This window comes from Chelon labrosus (assembly GCF_963514085.1).
Source record: "Chelon labrosus genome assembly, chromosome: 7".
Taxonomy (NCBI): Eukaryota; Metazoa; Chordata; class Actinopteri; order Mugiliformes; family Mugilidae; genus Chelon; species Chelon labrosus.
Genome location: NC_140343.1, coordinates 24,485,087 through 24,512,634, shown reverse-complemented (window position 1 = coordinate 24,512,634; position 27,548 = coordinate 24,485,087). Strand labels below are relative to the sequence as shown.

Below are 27,548 nucleotides of genomic sequence, written 5' to 3'. Positions count from 1 at the left end.
ACCATGCTAGCTTATATTTCTGACTTCCAGACCGCATGTTTCTGATCTTTTATGTTACACACACATGTATGTCTCTCTCTTTCTCTCTGTTTTCTTTGTGTGTATGTGTGTGTTTGTGCGTGTGTGTGTTTGCCTCTGTGTACATGTCGTTGTTTTTTTAGGACGGCATGTGTTTACGTGTCAATACGTACAGAAACGTGTATTAAAATGTGGAACTGTCACTATCAGTGGCGGAGCTAGACTTTTATCCTTGGGGTGGCCAGGGGGTGGCCAAGGCTATTTCAGGGGGTCCACAGACTATAACAATGAATTTGTTTCTTGACTTATCAATTGCAATCGGAGTGTCAAATGTTGAAATGTACATACTAAGCACACAGGAGATCAGATTTGTGTATAATTTGCAGTTTATTAACAATGCAGAAAATGTAAAACACAACTTGGCAACAATTTTTCAATAATTAATTAATAATAACTAATTTTTACAAAAATGGTGAAAATGCACCAACACATTCATAGTTACTCACACAAACATCTCTCTCTGTCTCTCTCCCTCCCTCTCCAATATATCAACACACAGGCATCAATATATCAAACACAACTTGGCAACAATTTTTCAATAATTAATTAATAATAACTATTTTTTACAAAAATGGTGAAAATGCACCAACACATTCATAGTTACTCACACCTCTCTCTCCCTCCCCCTCTCCCTCCCCCTCTCTCCCTCTCCCATATCAACACACAGGCACACACACACACACAGGCATCAATATCAACACACAGGCATCAATATATCAAACACAACTTGGCAACAATTTTTCAATAATTACTTAATAATAACTATTTTTTACAAAAATGGTGAAAATGCACCAACACATTCATAGTTACTCACACCTCTCTGTCTCCCTCCCTCCCTCTCTCTCCCCCTCTCCCTCATATATCAACACACAGGCACACACACACTTACTTTACGACAAGGATTTCTCTGTCCATGAAGGATATCCTTCTTCTCCTTCTTTTTCTTTGTCACTTCGTTGATCTCCGGTAACAGGCAACGATAACCGACTCCAGTTCAAATCTTCCTCTTCTTCAGTGGCGATTCTTCTTCTTCTCCTAATGAAGGTGGCTCGCAACGCTTTGTGGTATATAGCGCCAACTACTGTACAGGAGGGACTTAGCAGTCAATAGGCTTCACTGATTTAAAAATGCAACTGGCTCCTTCCGACAAGAAGTGCGGTGCGCCGGTGCCGCGATATGTCAATCATCTGGGGTGGCATCTGGGGGGTCCAATCAGATTTCAGGGGGGTCCAGTGCTACCCCGGCCTCCCCTCTAGCTCCGCCACTGGTCACTATCAATGAAGAAGCACCTGACCACTTCCCCTGCCAAACATTTAGAGCGGGTGCTTAAACACCAAAAGGAAAAATGAAAAAAGCCCCAGTGTCTATTAAAATGGCAACGATACATTTGAATCAATACCGATCTCATGTCAAACTTTAACATCCAGCTTTACGTCAGCTTATCTTTGCATAAAGACTGGAGACAGGTGGCTATGGCTCTGTCCAAAGGTAACACTGTTACCTTTACCTGATCAGCTAAGCTAAAAAGAGAAAGTTTGTAACTTTAAATTGAACTTTTTTTCGGACTCATCTAATTCTTGGAACGGAAATTGCAAAGGATTTTTCGGAGTTATGAGCTTTTCTCCAAACAAACAACCAAGCGCTACTGATGCTGACAGTGGATTTATTTGTCTTTGGTATTATAAGGATTATTCCAAAACTTGGAAGTCTTCATTAATTCCTATTGAGGTCGAGTTTTTCTTCATAACTTTCCAGTTTATGCGCATTTCCAGTTTACATTGGCAAAGTGACAAAAGGAGTAAAATAAATGAATACGTCAATGAATAATACATCATAATTATCATCAAAACAAAGACGATCGAAAACAAAAAACCTTCTGTTCTCATCTATTTCTCTCTCTGCTTTTTAAATTCTTTGAAACCTGCAAAGATTTGCATGATGCAGAACGACTGACAAGTACCACAGGGGCAGTTTGTCACATGCTTCTTTTGATTGCCCTGCTCTTACAAATGCTGCCTCTTTTACAGCCTCTATGTTTTTCCTCGCTGCTCTGATCACCTGCAATGCTTAACACAATGTCTCTGATAAGTTGAATTTGTGCTACTATTATATGCACTCTTTGAAATGTCTTTTGATCCTAAGTGCTTTATCTTCAGTTATGTCTTTGTTTTTAAGAGAGAGCTTATATTTTTTGGCCTCTTTTTTTTTTTTTTTCAAAGTCCCACTTTTCTTGCTCTTTAACCTTCTTAAGTGAATACAGTAAATTCCGACTGTGAACGTGTGAAATGGACATTGTGGTAATGTTTACCCAGTCTCCTTGTCAGTGTGAGGATTTTTCAAATAAAAAAAAAATGAAAGGGGCTATAAAGAGGATAATTACTGAGAAACTTTCTTATCTTTTGAGAGCATCTTTTGAAAGCTGTGTGTGTTCTTGATCACCCTGTTTTCCTCCATCTTCTCCTTCTTGGTCCTATAGGTCCCCTTACAAAGAAACACACTGATGATTTAGGTGATAATGACCGCACGGATGATGAAGGTATTTTTTCCCCCAATGCCAAACTGATTTGCATGACAAGGGAAACCAAACTTACCCTTTCTCCTCCAATTTTTATCTTCTTTGATTTTCTTACATTTCTTGTCCTTTTTTTGAAAGTGATGGACATTTTCTTTTTGCTCTTTACTCGTAAACTCTCTTTTTGGGCTGGATGTGTTTTGTCCTTTTCCGCTTGATGTCTAAAGTTTACATGTCTCCCACTGTAACATAGATTCTCTGCTTGGATTTGCTGTTTCCTTTACATTTTCTTTACTTTTCTATGTTGCATCCCACCAGCAGATAGAGTAACTATTAACCTATAGCCAGCTCTTAACACATTTTTGCATGTATATATTTTTTTTCTGTTAATTCTCCTCCTTTATGAATCTGGTCATGTTCAAAAGAGATCAACAACTGGCTAACTGGCTCGCGTCTATACTAACACTTAGACCTGTTCAAGTTTTGGGCATCAAACCAGTGCGACACAAAAATGCTGGCTACTGCAGAGAAATGTGGGTTGCTGTCTCTCCAGGCACGGTTTCCTCTCCTACAGGGCTAAGTCAGACCTAATTTGCCATGCATCAGTATTTGAAACTAACTTTGTAGTGAATCACCCACAGGGGGTGTTAGACCTTAAGTCCCGAACTGTCAAATCAGTTGCTTTGTAGGTACATGAACTGTGGATTGGCTAACATGACAGTTTTTGCAATAATGAAATGAGCTAACATTAGTATGGAGCTCATCTCAAGCGACCTTTAGTTGGAAGTAATCTAGTAATCTCTACATTTCAGTGCCTTCTGGAGGATTCACTCTTAAAATAGGGCACGCACACTCTCCGTCACTTGGAAATTGACATCGGATTGTAATAAAACATTTTAAGCGTCTGGGAAACAAAGCTGCTACCGAGGAGGTAATACCATACTGGTGGAATTAAATCTCCTGCAAAAGGTAAGAGAAAATTGAGCTTACCTCCAGCTACGTAGGTGACGTACATACGGGTACGTTATCTCCTCCTTCACCGTTCAGTGAAATGAAAGGAAAAATAAAGCGTGGTTCATATATTTCTTTCTTTTGTATCGACTTCTTTGGAAAACTAGAGACACTCCAATCAAAACTCTCAGACAAAATTCAAACTCGGTGAAATGTGCAAACAACATCAAAGGTATCATTGTTCACTGTGTGGAATGGCTCACCCGGTTTCATTTCCATGAACACTGACTTCATTTCAGTTCATTATTGACTTTGAGAATATGATTAAAATATTTCCGTCTTCTGGACCTTTTTCTGGAGATTTTGATCACCCCTTGAGCCATCGCCAGCATTTGCTCAGTTGTCATTTGACAACGATAAATCGAATGAGCCGATCCTATTCACTGTAAAAACTCGGATTCTATAGTGTGTCTACAATAACTGTGAAATAAATGTCCTCACCAGTTCTGCCTTTGTGATTTTGATCTAAATCAAACTCCAGCCTGTGCCACGGCCCTGGTGAGGGCACCTGCAATTTCAAAGTGGAGGGAAATGAAAAAAAAAAAAAAAAGAAGTCTATTGTGTGATTACAGTGATCACAGATGCCAACCCGGCTGCAATGCACTTTAACTGTGCAGAGCAGTATATGATCATATGTAGTATCACGCCATGTTATCTCATATATCCATGGCCTAATTCACTCAAACTCGCTAAATGTTTGGGAGTCATTCACATGGAAAACCCAGATAAATGCTGCGGAAATTAATTAATATTTTCCACATACTGGTAATGCTTTAAAGGCGCCTAATCCGTGAGCACATATTGATAAAAACGAATATTAAAGCATCCAGTGCATGCCCAACAAAGACACAGGATGGAAACATTGCAATTGCTCCACTTGATATTTAAATTAAGCGCAGTGTAAAAGCTGTGGCAGTGGGCTTGAAACCCATTAATCTCAATAATATAAAAAAAAGAAACCTTAGCTTAATTGCCATAAAAAAACGCCCTTTGAAAAGTCTTATAAGGAATAAAATGTCCTTGATAAAACCCAGAGATAGAGTCGCATCCCCTTAAGACTGCTGCAGTGTAATTTTAATGACAGGCAGAAAGTCTTAATAAGGCACCTCTACTGTATAATGTGACGAAGTAAACAGCAATTACATCCAAATAAGACTCACAACCCATCCTGATCCCTTTGATCTGTGCCATCATGCTGTTTTTCTGGGAGCTCACACACAAACACACGCGCACACACCAATGAGATTAGAGAGAGTCACACAGCTCAAACAGATCTATTCAATAAAATCCCAGCAAGCCCCAAGTATTATCTCGATAAAGTATGCAGGGCACACAACTAATCCAGTTTAATATTGAAGAAAATATGCTTGAGGACACGCACACACACACATTCTGTCAGGCCGACTCCAATCAGCTCTTCCCCTCTCACTCACACACACACCATTACACATGGTTCTTGATGCTCTTAACCTTTGACCCATTGTTGCTTTGTAGATGCAAGCCCGGCGATGACATCCCCTAACCTCAGCACCCCTACCGCCCAGGGTATTTTGCACTTTGCAATCTCTTTATGCTCAGTAAAGATGGCGTTTGTAATCCTTTTTGTGCTGGGAATAGCGTTGTAAACAGGAAAGTCCCCAAGAGCTGAGGATTTGTTAGAAGCTCCTGTTTTTACAGCAAAGGCTGCTGGAGTGGTTAAGGGTGGAAAGTGCTATCTTATGGGGCCACTGGTACCCTAAAAACTATTATATGGCAATACCTGTGAGATATTAATCTCCCTATACACTAAGGATATAGTATATAGAGTGTGGAGGGCACAGGGGTATAGATTTTGCTGATCCCACAAAGATGATCCTGGAGCCAGAAAAAAAGAAAGAAAGAGGATCATAAAAGATCAACTGGGAAGAATGTTGCATTGTTCCATCCGGTTCATGCTTGCAATTCCCAAATGGGGAGACTCCATGATATCACATACATAGATCTGTTACCATTGCTATGTATGTGTTATAATGCAGCCATTGGTGTTTTATGAAAATAAACTATTCAATGGTGAATGTCTGGTCACGTAAGTTCCCCAGGCTAAACAACCTTACACAGTCCTGTATGTCATTAGTCACATCCCAGTCTCTCTTAAATTACCACTTCACTGGCTGCAAGAAATGCAGTCAAGCATGTACACCGATCAGCCACAACATTAAAACCACTGACAGGAGAAGTAAATAACATTGACTATTTTGTGACAATACAATGTTCTGCTGGGAAACCTTTGAGTTTTTGGAGACCTGGCATTCATGTAGATGTTACTTAAACATGTACCACCCGCCCAGGATGCAGCCTGACACAGGCACACCCACAAAACTGGTTTAGGAACAACTCAGAAAACATGAAAAAGGTGTTGACCTGGCCTCCAAATTCACTAGATCCTAAGCTGATCAAGTGTCTGTGGGATGTATGGGAACAAGCCTGATCCACAGAGGCCCTCCCCTCAACCCATAGGACCTAAAGGCCCCCACTATCAATATCCTGTTGCCTGTTTTGGAGGCACAAGGGTGACCTACGCAGTATCAGGCAGGTGGTCATAATGTTATGCCTGATCGGTGCATATCGATATGTTTCCACTACTGTTGTTAAGAAGCAGTGTTCAATGGTGTGTTGCACTGCGGCACAGCATTTAAAATAACTGAGCAATTTCCACAATACAAGGAATATTTCAAAATGTCATCTGTGCCAAGCAAATATTGATTTGCACATGGTGGATTTAAGTAAATATGCCATCAGATCCATATGCTAACACATTTTGTATAAAGCCCATTGCTTATTGATGATCGTACATGCACACTCTAAAGAGTTACATCAGCACAGTTGCACTGGTTACACAGGAGCATTTCATCTGGAAGCATTTGAATCAGTGTTGAGCACTGGGCCTCATTTTGGTACCTGTTGCTTCTGTTGAGAATCCCCATAGCTTTGTTTCCTGCAGCAGCAAGCTGAAGCCAGTATATATACAGCAAAACAAAAAAAGAACTCCACTGCTCCTGGTAACTGTTGTTGGTTTGGTAAGTCCTCTACACTGGCCGAGGGAGAGGATAGTGAAGTTGTTGCAACAGCCTGGGGGCATCTCTAAGGGTTTGCTCTAGGAAATCTAAAGCACCTGAATCTCTTTGATCATAAACTCCTCCACGAGTAAGCAATGATCTACTCCATGCCGGCATGGTACCTATCCTCTGACAAACTCTCCTGCACCAGTACTCATCGCACAGTAGATTGAACGGTCGAATTGCAACATGACTGCATCTCATTTTCACTCTTCTTATACAAGCATTCATCTTGCCTCTCACTGTGGAAATAAAAACAGCCAAAAAAACAAGAGGACTGCTCGATGTTCATGACCACACTAAAATATACTGCTTTAGAGTGGCTTTAAACAGAGGGATAACATGATAAATACACAGAAATATAATACAATGGTAAATATAGCCTATAGTTCCAGTAATTACCTCATATGCATCATTAACAGATTTCTCCATGAGGATGGAAAGTAATGACCACTGAAATCAGCTGAATGAGGATTAATAGCTAGAAAGTTTTTGGCTCTGACAGTCAGTGTAGGATTCTACAGACTGGATAGCATAAACCTAAAACCTCAAGGTATAATACATTCGGTATACACAGGGACTTCTTTTAGTCTGTAAATCCAGATAACTTTCGGTAAATCCATCAAATGCTCCAACATTGCCAAGGCAATTTTATCCTAACCTCACCTCATTACCGCTGACCTTCAGGGCACCTACACAGAACAAAGAGGGCTAGTTATAACAGCCACGCTGGATGTAGCTCACTCCAGAGGAAAATAATTCACATGTTTATATATCCGACATGGGGAAATTATTTTTCTGCATTAGACCCATCCATTCGTTCACACAGTAGTGTGTACACTTGGAGCAGTGGGCTGCTACTTGTGTAGCGCCCGGGGGAGCAAATTGGTAGTTAGGTCCTTGCTCGAGGCAATTCGGTTCAAATCAGCTGTCGTTGCTGATTGTGTTTACATGTGCACCAGTATCCCAGTTATGAGGCTTTTCCCAGTTTTGGTAATATTCAGGATAAGTGTTATCCCAGTATGCCCCTTACTGATTCCCATGGGTGCCTGTGATATTTACAACAAAAACCGTCCGTTTAATTTAAATTTAATCTGACATTCCTGTAACTGTTAGCCAAGCCTTAAATTTGTTTGACATTTGCTATCCTGCACCCTTGCCCTTACAGTCTTGAATAGGTCAGCACTTAAATGTTTTGTCTTTTTTATATTTAACTATTCCGTACAGAGCCGTAAAACTCAGTATCTCGGACACTTGTTGCCAGAGTTAGTTACTTACTGTGGGTAGCTGGCAATTGTCAGAAACCCTGATAGGATGTTTAAATGCGACAGTATCCCTTTTTCGTAGGAAGTTTTCCAACTAGAGAAAACTAGGTTTCTGAATACAGGGGTACGGTCTTTTCCAGGTGTGTGAAAATTGATGAGAAGTTCACGCACTAATAAAATTTAATTTGGGATCCATAAAAAAAAAAAATGTAAAAATACCATTGTAACTGGGGTACTCTCTCATGAAAACAGATCTATTGTTTTGCATGGAGTGTGTTCATCAACGTAATCACCATTATCACGAATCAACAGCACTACGTCTATGATGCCGTTGCTATCAGCGTTATCAGCATTGTCACCATTATCATGATATTGCCACCATATTTGTCCTTTTCAGCATTTTCAGCATTGTCCTAATCATGATTGGCTGCAATCATGATTATCATCATTATCCGTGTTTCCATCTCTGTAGTGTGTAACTCTTATAGCAGTCCAACAAACGCCATTTTTGTCTCTGAGATCATTCCCACCATTACGCTTACAATGAGCATTATCAGCTCCAGTAGTGTCATCATTATCAGTGTCATGGTATGCAAACCGCCGTGATCAAAGCAGCCACGGCCATTGATTGTAATCATTATTAGCATCAGTACAAATTTCATCACTGCCGTGGTTGACATTATCATCAGCATCATTGACAGGTTTATTACCATCATCACTGTCAGCATTATTCAGGTTGATTTCATTATCATAATCAATATTATCAACAGTGTTGTGGTTATCATCGTAATTATCCACCATGTCATCACCGGCACCGCTTTCACTTATCAAGGCTGTCAGTAATCATCATACCCACTGCCACTGCCAACACCATCGCCATCATCATCATCATCATCATCATCACATTACCACAGTTTCAAACAGAAATTCCTAATCGTCACCGTGACCTCTTTTGTTTGTTGTCACCAGCCGCTCCTTTCGTCCTCCCCTCCTCTCGTTTCATTAGGCTGCACACATATCTGTGCTGCGGGGTACATTCACACATACGCACTTGCCATAATCTCCTGACCTTTTTTGTCAGAAGTTTCTGGAAGCCTTCCAGAGGAGAGTTATGATGTGCCGCTACCATGTGGCCGCTGCCCGCTGCGACAGTGGGAGGAGAACAACTATGACAAAAAAAAAAAAAAGAAGAAAAGGAAAAAAGAAAACACTGCAAAGGACAAAGAATGATAGAAGTGATGTAATGGGCTTTGCACCGAGAGAAATAGAGGAAGGGCAAACACAGTATACACACACATGCTTATAAAGAGAAAATATGCCTCATTTCAATTTCCTGCTAGATTTTTTTGTTTTCTTATACTTCATTTCCCTTTTTCAGTTGAGTTCATAAGCTTATGTCAATTTTGCGTCTTCTGTTTAGAAGAAAACCATTTCTGCAGCTGTCCAACATTTTAACATTATCCTTTTTTAAATTAAAAACAATTATGCGAGTGTCATGGGTGTACAGTAAAGTTTCGGGCACTTCCACGCAATTTAAAATCAAATCAGTCACCGTCATGCGTTGCTGCAATTAACTACCATAAGATCCAAATTGTTCCTCCAGGTCTTTACATAATTTGATTGTCTTAGCCTTCGATTTGGAGAACTTAAAACACACAGTGTAGGAAATTTTTGAGACGCAAACGGTATCTTTCTGCTTAGCATACACTCCCTCAGCAGATCTTTTCACTCTCCTCTCTCAGGGGTAACACTTTCCCATTTTCCTGGTTGGTTAATTTTTAATTCCCCGTAGACTCACTGATCTCTCCCTGGACCCGAGTCCCTCTCTGGTAAAAACATCAGTGGGGTAAACGGTGTGTGCTCATACATGTACTGATGGAGATAGTTAGGAAGCAAGATGAAAAGCCTCATCTCTGCGAAACAGAAGATGAAAGTGAAACCTTGTTTTGAGCGCGGGTTGCGGCATGTTGTTAGATCTTCCCAGCTCTTCTCATCCTTTTTTTTTTATTTATTTTTTTGCTCACAAACCAGTACAGACCAAAGTACGACAGGGGCTAAAGCTTTACAATAAACCCGCTCTTTATTCCACTCTAATCAGTGAGCTGTAACACAGTTTATTACAGCTAATCGTGATGCTAACAGCTGGTTCACCATTCTTCTCGCCATGACAGACACAACGACACATAAAATCCCTTTGTTGAGATTAACACCTCTTGCTGTACTGCAGTATAAGTAACTTCAGTATCACAACTCAGCCTCTATCTCCTATTATTTCCCTGCATTACCGAAATAAACATTCTGTCTTTCACGTTAACAAAACCCTTTAAAATATTTAAAAAGCACAAGCGGTTTAGTTAGTCTTTTAGACCTGTGTAATTGCCCCTGGTGCAAAAACCAAAAAAAGAGTGCATACATGAATTTATATTAGCAAAGTCGAGACAAACATTTCCCTACAGTGAACTACCAGTGCTAAAATGTGCTTGCATGAATTTAAACCACAATTCAATAAAATTGTCAAAGATAGTGTGCGATTTTCTCATTTCTCAAGATTCATCACGCGAGCTTTACCTCAACATGACGTGACATCGCAAATTGCCACTCTTGAATGTTGACAGTCCATTGCCTGCAAGGAAAATTAAAATTCCTCGCACTAAATGTCCCATTTCATTAAAACCTATGTGGAATTTCAAGTAAGTTAATAAATAAATATAAATTTTCCAATTACTGCAAAATGTCATACCTTCATGGAGGGAAACAGTTTGATGCCTAAAACTAACAAGGTGTCGATGTTAAAAAGAAAAAGAAAAAAAGCCAGTGTGCCAAGATTATTCAGGGGAAAAAAATATATATATATATATATAAAATTAAAGAGGTGGCCACAGCCCCCTAAAGTATTGAAAATGCATCTCTGGCTGTCATCTTCAATCTGTCACCTAATCAGTCTTTCTGCCTGTTCCGTCTTCTCCTCTTCCTCCTCCTTCCTCTAGACATTAGGGAGAGTGGAAGCCCCAAGCCGGTGATGGTTTTCATCCACGGGGGCTCCTACATGGAAGGAACTGGGAATATGTTTGACGGCAGCATCCTCGCCAGCTATGGGAATGTGATTGTCATAACTGTCAACTACCGACTGGGCGTCCTAGGTAAGGATCCTGCTACCCAATGTGACCTACCGCCATTGTTGTTATATCTGTTCTTTCTCTGTTTTTGTTTTTTTTGGTTTTTTTTTTTTGGCTATTCCTTTGGCACAGTGTGCGGGCTAAGACTAGGAATCAACTTATTTCTCTCACTGATTCCTCTGTCATCTAATACTTTTAGAGGGAAACGTTTTGTTGTTGTTTCTCAGTTCCTTAAACTAAGGCTTGAGCTTTTCACTTGGATTAATTGGTCTTTGCGCTAGTCTGATTCAAACACTGGATATGTGTTGCTTTTGTTGTTGTTGTTGTTACATTACTTTAAAGACATAGCATGCTGTTAGAAAAGTTCAGAGAAACTCCACACCAATGCTGCAAAACCCATTTTTCACTGTCGGAAAAGAAAGTGTTAAATTTTCAGTTTGATGGTTCACATAGAGTTTTGCTGTAAATTAACGTGGTATTATAACATATCAGTGTCTGGGTTATTCAATATCGCATGTTTATTTTGGGACATATCACGTTGTGCACATGCATCATTGGCAGGGCTGAACAGCTTGGGTTCGGCTACCAAGAAGTTGTGCATCTACGCTCCCTGCCTCCTTCCTTATACACTGCCTGGCCAAAAAAAAAGTCGCCACCTCGATTTAACTAAGCGAGCCTCCAATTGGAAAATTACTGCATGGACAATTATCTTTCAGCTGGCAACAAGTTATTTAACCCCAACTGATGCAATGAGCAAACAACCATGCTGAAAGACACATCCCTTGGTCACGGAAAAGTCTGTCTGAGAAGGGTCAAATCATTGGCATGCATCAAGCAGAGAAAACATCTAAGGAGATTGTAGAAACTACTAAAATTGGGATAAGAACTGCCCAAGGCATTATTAAAAACTGGAAGGATAGTGGGGAACCAGCATCTTCGAGGAAGAAATATGGTCAGAAAAAAAATCCTGATTAATCCTGATTAAACGTTTGGTGAAATCAAATGGAAGAAAAACAACAGTAGAACTCAGGGCTATGTTTAATAGTGAAAGTAAGAGCATTTCCACATGTACAATGCGAAGGGAACTCAAGGGATTGGGACTGAACAGCTGTGTAGCCTTAAGAAAACCACTAATCAGTGAGGCTAACCGGAAAAAAAGGCTTCAGTTTGCTAGGGAGCATAAAGATTGGACTCTGGAGCAATGGAAGAAGGTCATGCGGTCTGATGAGTCCAGATTTACCCTGTTCCAGAGTGATGGGGGCATCAGGGTAAGAAGAGAGGCAGATGAAGTGATGCACCCATCATGCCGAGTGCTATACAAGCCTGTGGGGACAGTGCTATGATCTGGGGTTGCTGCAGTTGGTCAGGTCTAGGTTCAGCAACATTATGTGTCCAAAGAATGAGGTCAGCTGACTACCTGAATATACTGAATGACCAGGTTATTCCATCATGGGCATATTTCAAGATGACAATGCCAGGATTCATGGGGCTCAAATTGTGAAAGAGTGGTTCAGGGAGCATGAAACATAATTTTCACACATGGATTGGGCACCACAGAGTCCAGACCTTAACCCCATTGAGAATCTTTGGGATGTGCTGGAGAAGGCTTTGTGCAGTGGTCAGACTCTCCCATCATCAATACAAGATCTTGGTGAAAAATTAATGCAACACTGGATGGAAATAAATCTTGTGACATTGCAGAAGCTTATCGAAGTAATGCCACAGCGAATATAATGGAAAATATAGAACATTTTAGAGTGTGTGACCTTTTTTTCTGGTGGCAACTTTTTTTATTTTTTTTGGCCAGGCAGTGTATTTAGTTGCCTTTAATCTATCATGGCAGCGTCTTCTCTTATTTTCGTTCCCTTCTGTTTTCATCTCTACCCCAGCTCTTCTCATCAAACTAATTCCTAATTCCTTTCCCCCTGCGTATGGATGTCACTGCCATACCCAGAGGGCAGGTAAATATTGCAACACATGATGGAAACAAAGGTGCACTGCCTCGGTCCTGTCCCTGTGCTGAATGAGATTATGCTGTCATTTGTTTTGAATGGAAAGAACCAATTTCATTTCCATGTTGTTTCGGCTACTGGGGTTTTCACCCTCTTTGATTAAAGCTTACCAGTATAAAGATGCAGGGCAATATCCGGCTTTCAGTCATTTTTTTTTTTATTTTTATTTTTTTCTGAGCACATGTTTGCATGCATATATTTGTGCATGCATTTGAAGAAAGAGCAGAAGCTGAACAAGTATCAAATATTCATGCTGTCTGCAGGTGGTCCAGATCGTTGCTGTGTTCTCTCAATTATTCAGACTCAGATTTCTTTTACAAGACATATATTTGTTTAAATTGCAGAAACTGAGTATCGGTGAGTGCGCCTGTTGCTTTCTCACACATATTCCGATGAAATACTGATTTCCTGACAGCTAGAAATCCAGCTATAAACATTAAAGCTAAAGTAGATTTCATTCAGTTGTTGAATGCAGGCTGGGCGATTGTGGTTGATGTCCCTCAGAGATATAACAGTCAGCCATCCAGTGACTAGACGGACAGCCCCCTTGGCAAACGTCGAGCTCTGCCAAAACCACAAAAGCGGAAATTAAATATAGTACTCAATCATCTGCACTTACCGGCAATGTTTTTTTGTTTTTTTTTGTTTTTTTAATACCTGCTTATTCAGTTTCAGTGTCACAGTGGTGCTGTAGGTAATCCCAGTGTGCAGGAAAAACCTGCTCAAAGTACGCATCTGCCCACGCTGATCCATGCTTTCCCAGCTGTGGGCATTTCTCAACGCCGCGGTCCAAAGCTGTCCAGGCTGATGATCCAGATTGTGGACCTTGCGTGGACCTTGCGTGGCATTTGCGACGGAATAGTGAAATCTCTGAGCCAGTTAATACTTGATTTACATGTGACCTTCTCTTTTGCACTAAATGATAATGGGTTTTAAGACAAGCTGAAATTTGCATCCACCAGTCAAGTGGCTTCGGAAGGCTAACATGAATTGTCGGATTTGTTGTGTGAAACTCTACAAACTGCGGTTTAAAACTAAATCATTCATTCTTTCATTCATCTTCTGTAACCGCTTGTTCCTGTGGAGGGCCGCGGGGGGGGCTGGAGCCTATCCCAGCTGTCATCGGGCGAGAGGAGGGGTACACCCTGGGCTGGTCGCCAGTCTATGGCAGGGCTAACACAGAGAGACAGACAACCATTCACACTCACACGCACACCTACGGCCAATTTAGAATCACCAATGAACCTTTGGACAGTGGGAGGAAGCCGAAGAACCTGGAGAGAACCCACACATACACAGGGAGAGCATGCAAACTCCACACAGAAAGGCCCCAGTCTGCCTGGATTTGAACCCACTAACCACCACGCCACTGTCATAAATTTATCAAAAGCATACACTTTTTTTGTGTGGGTACACCTTATAACGTAATTTCTTTTGCTTTCTCGCTCTCTGTCTCTCTGTCTCTCTGTGTCCGTCTCTTCTCTCATTGATGTGCAAGCTCTTAACCGCTGCAGGCCTCATAGTGTTGAGGGAAACTGTAGTCCTGCTGGTTAACATGAGGCACTGCTGTTTGCTCTCAGATTAGACTCTCTGTGTGTTTGTGTTTACCCCCCTGGCAATGGACAAAAGCATACGACTGTACCTTACCGGAACACGTGATGTGGTGTGTACGGCATGGTGTGTGTGTGCGTGAGTGACAGGGAGAGAGTCGGTTTTAGCGTTCATAACCACGGGGCTTTCCGGTTAGTCATCCAGTTTAAGTATATAAGTGAGGGGAAAAATGGCTAGCTTACAATAACAGCTCTTCACCTCTGGGGTATTCCTTTGGTTCCAGTACCATGCAAAAAAAAATAAAATGAAACTGTTCTTGGACATGTTCCATGTTGTAATCCAGCCACACGTTTAATCAAGCACCATATCCATCCAGCAAGGTTTCTGATAATGCAGGCTTTGACTGGATTTAAGTGTATATCTTATAAAGACCACACAGATCCACCATAAGAAAAATACTGTAAAATATATCGCATATACTCATCATACAACATCAAAATTAAGCGTAGTATAACATTAATGTGCCATGTTGACCAGTTGTTAGCTTTAACATTTGGTAGGGACTCACTCATAGCTAACCCCAGATCACATTTTGAAGTGGAGTGGTTTGCAGTGCACACCTGAGAAAAGCCTCTCCTATCATGTGTGATTTTTTTTAAGCAAATCGCTTGTTACATGTAATTATCCAGTGTCAGAGCAGGGATGACCATGCACCAAAAAAAATAATGAATGAGTGACTGCTATGCACAAGAGGACAGTTGTATCTCATTAACAGAGCCATCTGAAACGGAGACTGACAGTTTATTGGCCTAAAGACTAGAAACGTGTTGAGACTCTATTGACAGTTTATACCATGATTAAGTTCCAGCTGCCTCTTAGCCTCATAATTATGTTCTGTAGCCAGTTAGCTTCTCAGCGTCTTAAAGCGTGCGGCTGACCTTACCCAACCAGCCATCGCCGAACCTGCTCGCATGGACACGCTGCTCTGCTGACAGAACTCCCTACTCCCGCACCAGTGATTTTTCTTCTTGGCTTAGTGTGATTGTGTGCAAGAACGAGCACTTTGCAGGAAGCCATTAGTGGCTTTAAATATGTAAAGCTGCTGACGCGAAGCTGTATTTATTGGTTAAGGACCTTGGCTACAATGGATTTGGCCGTGGGGCATGTATATACTATGCAACTGTCAGTGTGTGTATGAGCCTGTGTGGGTTTAATGAATTAGGAGTTTGTCCTGTGTGCAGATTGAGTGCTAATGAAACATACTGCTGTCAAAGTGTTATTATTGAAAGTGACAAGTGGTTACTGTCCATGTCATCTCTCTCCTCCTTGGTTTATAATCAGGCAGGCTGCAGTTTTACTTAGTACTCTACTTTTAAATATTCTAGCTCCCAGATACAGTACTCTGAAAATAATCCAAGTAAGCGACTAACATTTTTGAAGGAGGGTATAGTATCTGTAAATCCTAAGAATAGTTTTAATGCTCAGACATGCACTATAGTGCCGTTCTGCCGAACAAAAACGGACAGAAGTGGAAGAAAAGTGCCAATACAGGAGACCAAAGCCCCAGCAGGGCAAAGCTGTTAGACCTGGACGTCTAAAGAGCGAACTATGCCTTTAAGGGCAGGCCCTCGCAGTGTTGAGTTTGTTTCAGCCGAGCCAAAACCTTTAATCATGCTGATTGATGAGGTGCATTTCCCTGACTCAAACCTTCTCCAAATACCCCTTCCATTCCAGCCATACATCAGCCATTCAGCCAATTCATCAAGCCTCTGATTGTTTTAAGATATACCTGGCCAGTAAAATATCCATTTCTCTGCACGGTACCGCTCCTCTAATTCTGCTGTGCTTCCAGCATTGTGATCACATCTACAAAGTCCTGGTTTGAGATGCAAAATGTAGGTGTTTCAAACAACTGATTTATTTGAACTGGATTAATATGATAGCTACTGAATAATCTATAAAAAGGGTTTCATCTAAGACACAGGCGCAAACAAACAGGACCTTATTCATTTTCTTTATGGACAATTGTGTGATTTCGGTCCCATGATGCTGATAAACTGCACACGCTGATAAATTCCACACATTGTATACTTGTTATTTCTCAGCCCGTAGCACACGTAGATCAGCTCCAGTTAGAACAGCTTTAATTGTGTCCAAATTAGGACTGCGTGTGTTTGTTTGAAGAGCATTTCTTCTCTCACAGGCATTATCCCTAATGTTTACCCTTCCCAAATATTGCTCCCTCTCCCTCCATTTCTCCCTCTCATATATCTTCTCTCCTTCACACCATGCACAGTAATTGGGCTTTCTCTCTCCCGTTAGATTTTGTCCTGCTGGCTAAATGTTGAGAACTATTATTTTCATGCTTATTAATTTCTTTCTCCCTGAAACAAATACCCCAATGATTTAGGTTCATTACTCTTGTGGTGCCTCCGTGCCATCTCTCTCCCCCCCCCTTCCCTCCTCCTCTGCGTACTTTCCTGCTAGTACCCCTGACACAGCTTGTTCAGGGACTCATGGAAAGCATCTAACCCTTAAACAAAGTGATTCACTTGAGTTTTCATCAGTGCGAAGTGATTAGTCCCCCTCCAAACATTGGGACTCCTATTAGCAATCTCTTTGCTTGTCCCAGGCTTTCTCTTAACCTGATGGCACAGATAATCATGGTTAGCAATGTTCATAGCTATTGTGGGTATTGGTCATTATGAAAGCTATCCCACCGTATCATTCAATTTTTTTCATCTGATGATACCGACATTGTGTAGTATGCAGTAATAAGCAGACTTCTATGTCAATTTGATACCGTAGCTACAGCGACAGTGCAGAGCATTCGCTGACCCTAGCACCGTAGCTGATGTGCACTTCCCCAGAAATGTAACTACGCTTCGCGGCGACGCAGACCACAACAGCGGTGACTGGTCCGCTTGGTAGTAGCGTGTTTCAGCTTTAGTATTTACGGCTGCTTCTCCAACTTTGCAATTTTCGAATTTGAACATCAAGGAGGTTAACTGAGGAGTTTCAGTCGCCATTGTTGAAAGAGAAGCAGGAAGTGGAAACAAACATTAACCCAACTGGCAAAAAAGACACAGTGCAGACTAGCGTTTGGGTGGTGACAAGCTCATGAGTAGGTTGTCTGTGTCCTGCAGTACTCTAAAAGAGCCTTAAGTTTGTGCATTGAAATGTTTCATTCCATTGGAGGTGTTCCAGTAAATTTACAGAGTAAGGCTAAAACATTCCCTCTGATACTTTAGATATCATGGAGTACATGGAAAGCTACATAGAAATATTCAATGCAGTTTGATCTATGGACAGGCTACATGGAATATGTCCCACTTTCACTGCTGCTGAGAAGAAAGATGTCAAAATCTGTGAAATTTACATCTTTTATTTGAATTTTATTTTGCTTCTAGGTACAGACAGATCTTCATTGCAAGACGTTGCAGTGTGATCAAACCTCAGACCAAAAAGAGACATAGATAACGTGGTCAAAAAACACAGCTTTTCATCCATTAGGTGTGAAATTGGCCCAAATATGCCCTTTGATTAGAAGGCAGTCTGCTTCAGTCGGTGTGGTTCTATGTTTGATATGATAATTTAATAACAGATTTATTTTTCAAACTGAATGGTCACAATTCAAGCTCTTATGAAAATCCAATACATACTGTGTGCTATTATGAGCCAGTTTTGCGGAGGCAATTTCTGGCCTATAATGGTAAATGCTCAGTTTTGTGGGACACTCAGTCCTTGAGATATTCTGCAGTTATTGGTGTGTAATGGTGTTTATAGCAGATAATAGCGTCCGCTAATAGCATCTATATTACAAATCTAGTTGTGTGAGAATCCAATAATGAACATCAGTTAAATCAAGTTAGCTTGCAGTTGAAACCACATGGACTGTGTCCACTATTCGGAACCCGCTCTTTGCTTTGTTTGGCCTTGTCCTGTCATTATGTTGTAGTAGTCTCTGGTTGGGAGGTTGTCTCTGTCTGCCATTGCTCAGTTTGTTTTTGTCCTACTCATTTGGCTCAGTGTTATTGGCATAATGAATTATTCAGTGAGTGGGCAGCAATGCTAATGGAAGCTATGCTATGCTAATGTTGATCTGGCGAGAGGAGGGGGGGTTGGCGAAGTTTACAGCAGCTCTGTGATGCGTCGAGGATTGGCTTATTCTCGCCCGGGCCAGGAGAACAAACAACCATCTGGCCGTGCCTCACAGTGCCAAGGTCTGTAACCAAAGCTATTGCACCTTGCTGCTAAACCACTGCACACAGTTACATGCATGTTTCTTTGCTTCCTAATGATTCTTAAAATTGATCAAGCAAACAGGCACAAACAAAGCTACTGGTTTCATTCGGTCAGTTTTTTCTGAAGATGTACTGGAAGTGCTTGAAGTAGGATAAAGATATGTATTTAGAAACTATGCAAGGATACAGAAACTGTGTGCAACAATTCATAAACCGTTATTACCAGTTTAACAAAAATGTTCCTATTCAAGATCCTCTCACTATGTTTAAGAGTGAAAGCTTATTAGGCCAACAAGAGTCGTTCTAAAAAAGATAAAATATTAATGGCCATTAAGCTTGCAACAGATTAGTCTTTGTGACAACTGAGCAAGATCCATTTGGGCGTGGATTAGTGACGCTGGTAATAGTGTTTTGATAAAATAATCATAAGGTCCACTTACTAGCCATTTCCAAAACCCAGTCTGTACTTACCAAAATAAATGTGACTGCATGAATAATATTACTCCATGACTTCCTGACAGATCATTTTCTTGGCATCCTCAGTCTTCAGTCATGAAAACCCAAAGGTGAAACCGCTGACCAACTGACAAATTCATTAAGTTAGCTAACTTAATTCAAGTACTTAAAAACCCTCAGTGGAGATTGGAGAAACCACACGGCATGTGTCTCCTGTTCTTGCACAAAACAATTACCAATCCTATTCTTGAACAAAAAGTGTTCAAATGAAACCAGTAACTAATACCAGTAGTTGTATTCTTGCATGTGCATGCTTGGTGTCCATGAGCCCTCTACTTGTTTAAATCCTCTTTCTACTTCTTGCCTTGCTCTTCAACTATAAAACTGACTGTACATATACTAAACATACTAACACTAAATATACTAACAAGAGCCAATGTTTTCTATTGAAATGCTACTAATGCTACTAATATCAAAAATACTAACCCAACTACTCAATGTGCTGTTTTTATGCAATAGAAATGCCAGTATTAGAGCTATTTGTTGTATTCCTTTCTGCTTATCTAACTGGAATTTTCCCTGTAATGTCTGAAATCTCATACAACCAACATTTCAGAAATTAAGCAGTAAATATTCACATCCAACTAGCACTACGTTTTTTCTGCATTTTGTATAAACACTGCCCAAACATTCAGAGCCCGTATGAGCTTTCAGACTAAGCCTGTCCCTGTTTTTCTTTTATATGTTCTTTGTTTTTGTCTACCGTCTTCCTTGTGGGCATAACTTTGCATCAATTGTGTGTGATTTTCTTTTGCCCTGCCTGATCAATAATCAGACCAATGTGTTGGGCATACTGCAAAAATAGTGTGTTAGGCTGCAATTAATGGTGAGTTTCTATGACCAATCTTGGCTCGTGAAAGTCAGACCTGTTAGTTTTCTTTCATTTTGGTTGAAATGGTTGACATTACATTTTTTCCTCTGAACCAAAAACCTGCAAGTCTAATGAACAATCATTCAGTGAGGGAGAGAAATGGACATGTGCGCCTGGAAATATCCTCCCAACTGCTCCCATTTAACTGTCTTAGGGTTGCAGGAGCCAGCATGCATGGGTTTGAGGCAGAGTTCATCCTGGGAGATCTGACATATGCCTATGCAACGTCCAATTCACCCAACTGATAAATTAGAGGTTTCTGTACAAAATGACCTCATGTCAACACTTCAACCCCCTCCTACTTGGAGTTGTACATTCATGGCTTTGAACCCTCAAAATGAAGTTATCCTAATCCGGCACATGCTGCTGGCTTTGTAGTGTAGTGTTCGCCCAGAGATTTATTGTCCTCTAAAATATGTTGGATTTTTAAGCCTGCTGCTACATCAATAACATTGGATTTGATTGGATGATCAATATGGCTGCTCACAAAGCTGGCTTCCTGGGCAGATTGGCTCTCCGTTCTTTGTGGTTTTGTCTCAAATACAGCCTTGTGTCAACATTACCTTTGGGTCCGTAGGGTTGAGAGAGGTCAGCTGATTGCCAGAGGTTGGACCAAAGCTGATTAGCTCTGTAGGGAAGGAGGGAGTGGGGGCAGATGGAGAGATGGGTCGAGAAATAGATTACATCCATCCACACTGAGCTATTACAAGACACCTCTTTGCGGGCGACACGTGTAGATACCCGTGTGTGTGTGCACAGAACCCCCTGTGACAGAGTTATTTATTGATCAAAGCTCTGACTTGGGCTTGCGTGTGAATGCATGCTTGAGCATAAGTGTATGTGCTTGAGTGTTTGAGCCTATGTGGCTGTAATGGGGCTAATCCTGCCGGACTAGATGGACAGGGCAGCAGGAGTATTAACATTTCTGATCACTGAAAGTCACATATATACAGACCTTTCTTTGGTGCAGTCTTACCTGCGATCACCTGCCCGTCTAAATGATTATTAATGTCTTTATGTTATATAACTGCATCATTCTATTTCTTTCACTGGTCTGATGTGTTTCCTGGTAAGCCCCGTTTTGATCGGTTCTGTTTCTCAGGCTGTCAGCCTTTCTACAGCCCCTGAGAAACTCACCATACTATCTACCATGCACCAAATAAAACCATCCCCAACAAGCAATAAAGAAGACAGAGGGTCCGAGGGAGAGGACGATGAAGAGAAAATGTGATTTAAGACTCAATGGGGGTTGTCTGCCCTGCACGACAAAAGCCATCTGATTGGTTATCAGCACGAGCCACAAATCTGCCGTCGCCATATTTTTAGAGGTCAGATAGGAGTGTCTTGCTGAGACGCCACGCAGTCACGGAGGGAGGGGGAAACAGGGAGGGGATGTGTTAAAATTTAAAAGAGATAAATGGTGTGTGTGTGTGTGTGTTTGCGTTCGGGCACTAGTTAGGTTAATACGCAGCTTTTATTAAATATGTAGAGATATTGACGAGCCATACTTCTGTCTCTAAAAGGATGTATCTTTCATCCTGAACGAAGTATTCAATGAATAATAGAATAAATACTTTCTTTAAAAGTTGTTTTTAAAGGATACATATCATTAATTAGGCCAAATGAGGCTGTTGTCCTTGACTTACAGTACATACAGTGGCAACTTTCATTGTCAGTGGAAAAAGTAGTGTGTCCTTTATGTTGCATCATTGAAAGTGCTCAGCGGGGATGCTGGGGTGATGGATGAGCATGTAGCACATGTGACTTTCATGCAGAAAAACTTGCCTTAACAAACAGCAACATAACAGTGATTTCCTTAATTCAGCCGTATTGGTAATATGTTACCGGTATAGTTCAATCGGCATGTTGTCAGCGTCAAGTTTAACGGGACTACTACTTCTGATCTGCAAGGTCAAAGCTGCTCCCCCACAAGGAGAACATGGAATGTTCAGTTTGGACGATGTTTGCCTGAAAATAAAAACCAAGTTGCAACAAGTAGTTTAGATTTAAAAAATCTATATGAGTGCCATTAAAACAGGCCATTAATCAAATCTGCCAACGGCAGCAATAACCTGTGCCAAATCACCGGTTAATGCTGTTGTACCCAAGCAACTACAAGCCAGAATGCCATTTTAGTCTGTGTTGGAGTTGAGAGAGTGTTCCTTGTGTGTATTTATCCAACTTATTTTTTTCTTCTTTTTTTTGGGGGGGGGGGGGGGGGGGGGGGGGGGTTAAAAGAGTTGGCCTTTGCCTACCAGATTTTAAGTGGATGGTGGAAGTATTGCTACAGTCAGCTCAGCCAGTATCAATATTTTTGTCAGTCTTCTTCATCCTCCCGTCACTGTTGCTCTTGAAACAATCTTTGCTAGGTAACATGGCATGTAACTTCTGATATTCAGTATTTCCAAATCTGACAGATTTATATTAAAAAGACAAACGTAGAATCATAATAAAAAATATTCATGGCCATGACCTGGAATCTGGTACAATTTTCAATTATTTTCCCCCAATATTACCACTGTAAAATTAGTAAGTTCGACATAAATGTGCAATCTGTCAAATGTTCCGGAGACCACTCAACTTCAATGACAGACTGTGTTATCTGACAGTACGCGTGCATCACCCCTGTGGCCCAGAGTCAACATCCACAAACCTTTAGATTACCTTTTTTGTCTTCCACTCTCTTGCTTTCTTTGCTCTTCTGGGCTTTTGCTGCTAAATGGTCTATTTTACAGAATCCAGCTACCATATTGCCTCCTCGCTTTGTTCTAAAACAAATCCCATAATCCTCTCAAAGGTCAGACTTCTCTTTTTTCCCCCCGCTACCTCTCTCACACTCTGTGTATTCATTTGTTTTCCCCGATGGAAATAATAGAACAATATGGAAGATAAAAGAGAAGAAGGAGGTGGGGGAGACGAGAAGGATCCCGTTGTTTCTCGCCGTCTCCCTTATGCATTATTGTTCAGTCTCTCTCTTTGTTTCTTTTTGTTTTAATTCATTTGGATTCAGTTGAATTGTGTATTGGTGTAAAGGAGGATTTTCAAATGCCATCAATCAGCACTTCACTGGATAGACATGTTTGGTTTTAGAACTTAAATCATTACATTGAACACAGCCCACCATTGTCAGTGATAAAATAAAATGGAGAGTTTTGTTAATGGATTGATTCATAATTAAGTAGAGAATTGATTGGGAAGGGAAGTGTGTTGCCTCACAAAGTCCATGCAAGAACCTGATATCAAAATCCAAACATACACAGATCAGGCATAACATTATGACCACCTGCCTAATATTGTGTAGGTCTCCTTTGTGCCTCCAAAACAGTTGTGACTCATCAGAGGATGGACATGGGCCTTCTGAGGGTGTCCTGAGGATGTTGTTAGTGGGGGGCCTTTGGGTCCTATGGGTTGAGGGGAGGGGCATCAGTGGATCAGGCTTGTTCCAGTACATACCACAGATACTTGATCAGTTTGGGATCTTGTGATTTTGGAGGCCAGGTCAACAACTTTTGCTGTTTTTTTTTTTTTTTTTTTTTTTTTTTTAATAGTTCCTGAACTGTTTTTGTGTGTGTGTCTGTGTCAGGCTGCATCCTGCTGGGGATGGCTGCTGCCATCAAGGAGTGTCATTGCTATGGGGTGGGGGTCTCTGGTCTGGTCTAGGTGGGTGGTACATGTCCAAGTAACATCCACATGAATGCTAGGTCCAAAAGTTTCTCAGCAGAACATTACATTGCCACAAGATGGTCAATATTATTCACTTGAACTAACATTGGTTTTAATGTTGTGGCTGATCGGTGTATATCCCTAGATCCATATACTTTTGAACTCGTTTTTTCTGTTTGCTAAAACATACTAATTTTATTTGTGGTAAAGCATCACAACTGAGCAAACCCATAATTTGGTGACGATCAGTACCCTCAAAGCAGAAAAGCAAAACAAATTTAAACTGGTATACAGTATATACACCTATCATATATCTCGACACACTGTCCCCATATTGTTATAGTTACGTATGTCATGTTTGCATTGTGAGATATGATGAGTTTGCATTTGCATTGCTACAACTTCCAATTTGAATTTTATACCCAGTCAATGCCGCTGAGGACATTTGACGCAAAAAAATAAACAAATACTAGCAGTAGCTGTCAACCAGAAGCACCCATGAGCCGGTTGTGCATGTCAACACACTGGTTAAATTACAGAGAGTGAAAGAGTGAGAGAGTGAGGTGCAGTGTCATCGTTGCAGACTCACCGCTTGATTTGCATGTGTAAAATTAATCCGCAGCATATTCCGTTCCACTGATGCTAATTAGAGAAGTAACCATTAATATCAACCACTTAATCATCAATATTAATATGCATGATTATTTATAATTCTGTTTCCCACACCAACGCGACGGCACTGCAGAGCCTCAGCTTCTCGTGTTTACGCCGGCATCTATCTTCATTATACACCTTCTATTTATCATCTCCGTGTCTCCTTTCACCACTGTATTTTTCTCTCCACTCGATCTCTCTCTCTCTTTCACTCGCTGTATGTGGCTGTCATCAGAATTTGAAGCGTCTCCCTTGATTACTTTTTAGGATGCAAATGATCTGTTAGTGCCTGCTGTCCATTTGGAGCAGTTTAATTAGGATGGCATACATTACGGTTTTAAATTAAGTCTCACTACAATAGCTAAAACAAGCAAAAGAATAAATAAATAAAATTCAGGAAGCATTTCAAAGATCGTTTCATAGCCAGTATTCAAACAGAAGTCAGCTGTACTAACAGTAATAATTAGTGAATCTTAATCTTAGTAAATCCAAACATCACCCATCAACTTCTGTGGCATCTTGCCATGCAGATATAGTTATGGTTTTATTTGCTCAGACATAGTTTTTAAGTTAAATTTATACAAAATTCATTCAACATTCATTCAAAAATCTAACTGATATTTGTTAGAAGACAGCACACGTTTTCATTTGGTACACAGATTCCAGAAGGACTCCGTGGGAATGTTGTTGCAAGCAGAGAACCTACTACACTGTTTCCGTGGCTTTAGTGTAAGCTGGCTCGGATGCATCGCTCTCTTCATGTAATACCTGACTGACTTCGTGTTGACATCTTGTTTTTTTCTTGTCACTGAAGATAGATCTTAATTGCTGTATCTTGCTGTCATGCTGCACAGTAAATTTGATGAGACACAATGATGGTAGTACGTAATGGATAAGAAACAACCGCAGCCTTTAAATTGTCTAAACTGTTGCTCTGCACTGTGGGGCTAACCAGCAACTGGAAGGATACACCTCCAACACATATTAGGTACCAATTACCCCTTTGTGCATGGTGAGAGTTTGTGTAGGTCTGTGTGTGTAAATGTGGGGAGAACTGGAGCAGAGATCTATAAGCGCTGGCCTTGCAGGTTCATAACAGACCCCATGGGAGTCGTGAACTGGTCACAGTGTTGACAAGTTGTTTGTTTGTGTGTGTGTGTGTGTACCAGAGGAAGGTGGTGTGTCCGTGGTTACACTGATGGAGAAATGAAAGCGGAGGAGCATTTCATTTACTGCCCCGGGGAGACCTTCCGCTATCATACATTTATTGACACTTACACTTTAACCGCTGCTGACCCAGCTTATACTCCGAGCCTATAGCTGACCCCTGCTTTCAATCTACAGCCTTAGTATTGTGTGTCCGGGATCACCGCGCACACTTTGTACCGAGCAAAGAATTTTGGGGAAGCTGGACATTTTCAAATAGTGTTAATTAACGCTTTTGTAAAGTAGCAAGAATACTAATAAGGTATGGATCAGATCACTAAAAATAATGAATGGGTTAACGCACATGGGTACGTGAGGCCTTTGCACTGTACAAAGGTAAGAATGCTGATAGCCTTACTCATAGCTGTGGAAAAAACAACCCTGGAAACCAATGCTATGGCTCAAGTCCTCATGTAGTGTAGCATAAACCAAGTCCTCCTGTTCTGCATACGTCGGACATACTGTATGGTTACAACTTCAAAAATGAAGCAACCATCAGACCCCTCGTACACATTAGCTATACACAAAGAATGAAGAAGACATATATTCACTGATTATTCACCTCACCAGGACCTACAGTGAGGACATCAGGGTATCATTTGAACTGGATAAGTGTAGCCGCATGGTGATCAGGGCTGATGGTGTGCAAGTACCAAGCACCAGAATAGCAGAACTGTGCAAACTCCTGACAATGATTGGAGGCTTTCACCGTAACACCAGCACCCCAGAATTCTACAAGCAACAGCAACAGGCTGGATGTGGATTAGGGAATGTCAAGGCCACTATCCAGGATGGAACAAGGGGTATCAATGAATATGTCAGGCAGCAGAAGACAGAGGGTAATGAAGCGCTGAAGGAAACATGATGGGAGACCAAGCCACCACATTGGCTCTATCGTTGGCAGATAGAGATCTAAAAATCGAACACCAAGAAATCCTCCCAGGTTAAGGGTCTGAAAAACAGATGTTCCGATCATGACGGTACAACAACTTGTTCTACGCACCAGGTCTAGAGGCAGCGTTTACCACAGCATGGAGGACCCGAGATCCAGGCTGCACAGAGGTGCCCCTGAGACAGTCCAGCAAGCAGTAGCAGGGTGGAAGATGCAAACTGGGGCAGTGCACACTGAGAGGCACAGCTCAAAGTGGCTGGAATCGTTTACAGGAACATCTGTGCTGAGCATGGGTTAGCAGTCCCCAAGTCCCACCTACATTTAAAAATTAAACGGTTTGAATAATTGAAAATATATCCACGACACATCAATATACGTGTAATCCAAATCAATCAAGTCTTGTGACTATACTCGCATATGACTGCTATCATCGCATCACCGTCAGACATTGTCTAGTCTCAGTTTAGTCCACGGTCATTACGAGTTCAAGTGCAACACCACTTTCTTTTCCTCACTACAACAAATATGTTTATTTGTGTGTGTGTGTGTGGGTGTGTGTGTATTTCTGGGCAATAGAGCAACATCTGTTGTGCCTGAGGGCCAGACAGAGCCTCAGCCAGGAGTCCGTCCCATGTAGGAAACTCACACACACACACACACACACACACACACACACACACACACACACACACGCACACCTCTTTCAGGTTACTGACACATCTCTCACTGTGTGCATGTGTTTGCTCACTTATTATGTCCCCCCCTCGCTCTCAATTTGGGGACTCTGCACACACTACAGGACACTTGGGATTTGCCAAATAGCCCTGAACACCCAGATAAACCACACGCACACACACACAAA

General features: G+C 41.2%; 1 protein-coding gene across 5 annotated transcripts in view; it reads left to right on the top strand.

Annotated features, from left to right (window-relative positions):
* The window catches only part of nlgn1 (neuroligin 1), a 241,981-nt gene that overhangs the window by 67,683 nt on the left and 146,750 nt on the right, over positions 1 to 27,548 (top strand). For 4 of the 5 annotated variants that reach the window (XM_084548190.1, XM_084548192.1, XM_084548191.1 and 1 more), the window contains one exon: positions 10,949 to 11,101. In XM_084548190.1, coding sequence (XP_084404316.1) covers positions 10,949 to 11,101 — 153 coding nt within the window. Of the gene's footprint in view, positions 1 to 2,554; positions 2,615 to 10,948; positions 11,102 to 27,548 lie in introns of all 5 variants that reach the window. The other variant, XM_084548188.1, reaches the window with a different exon arrangement.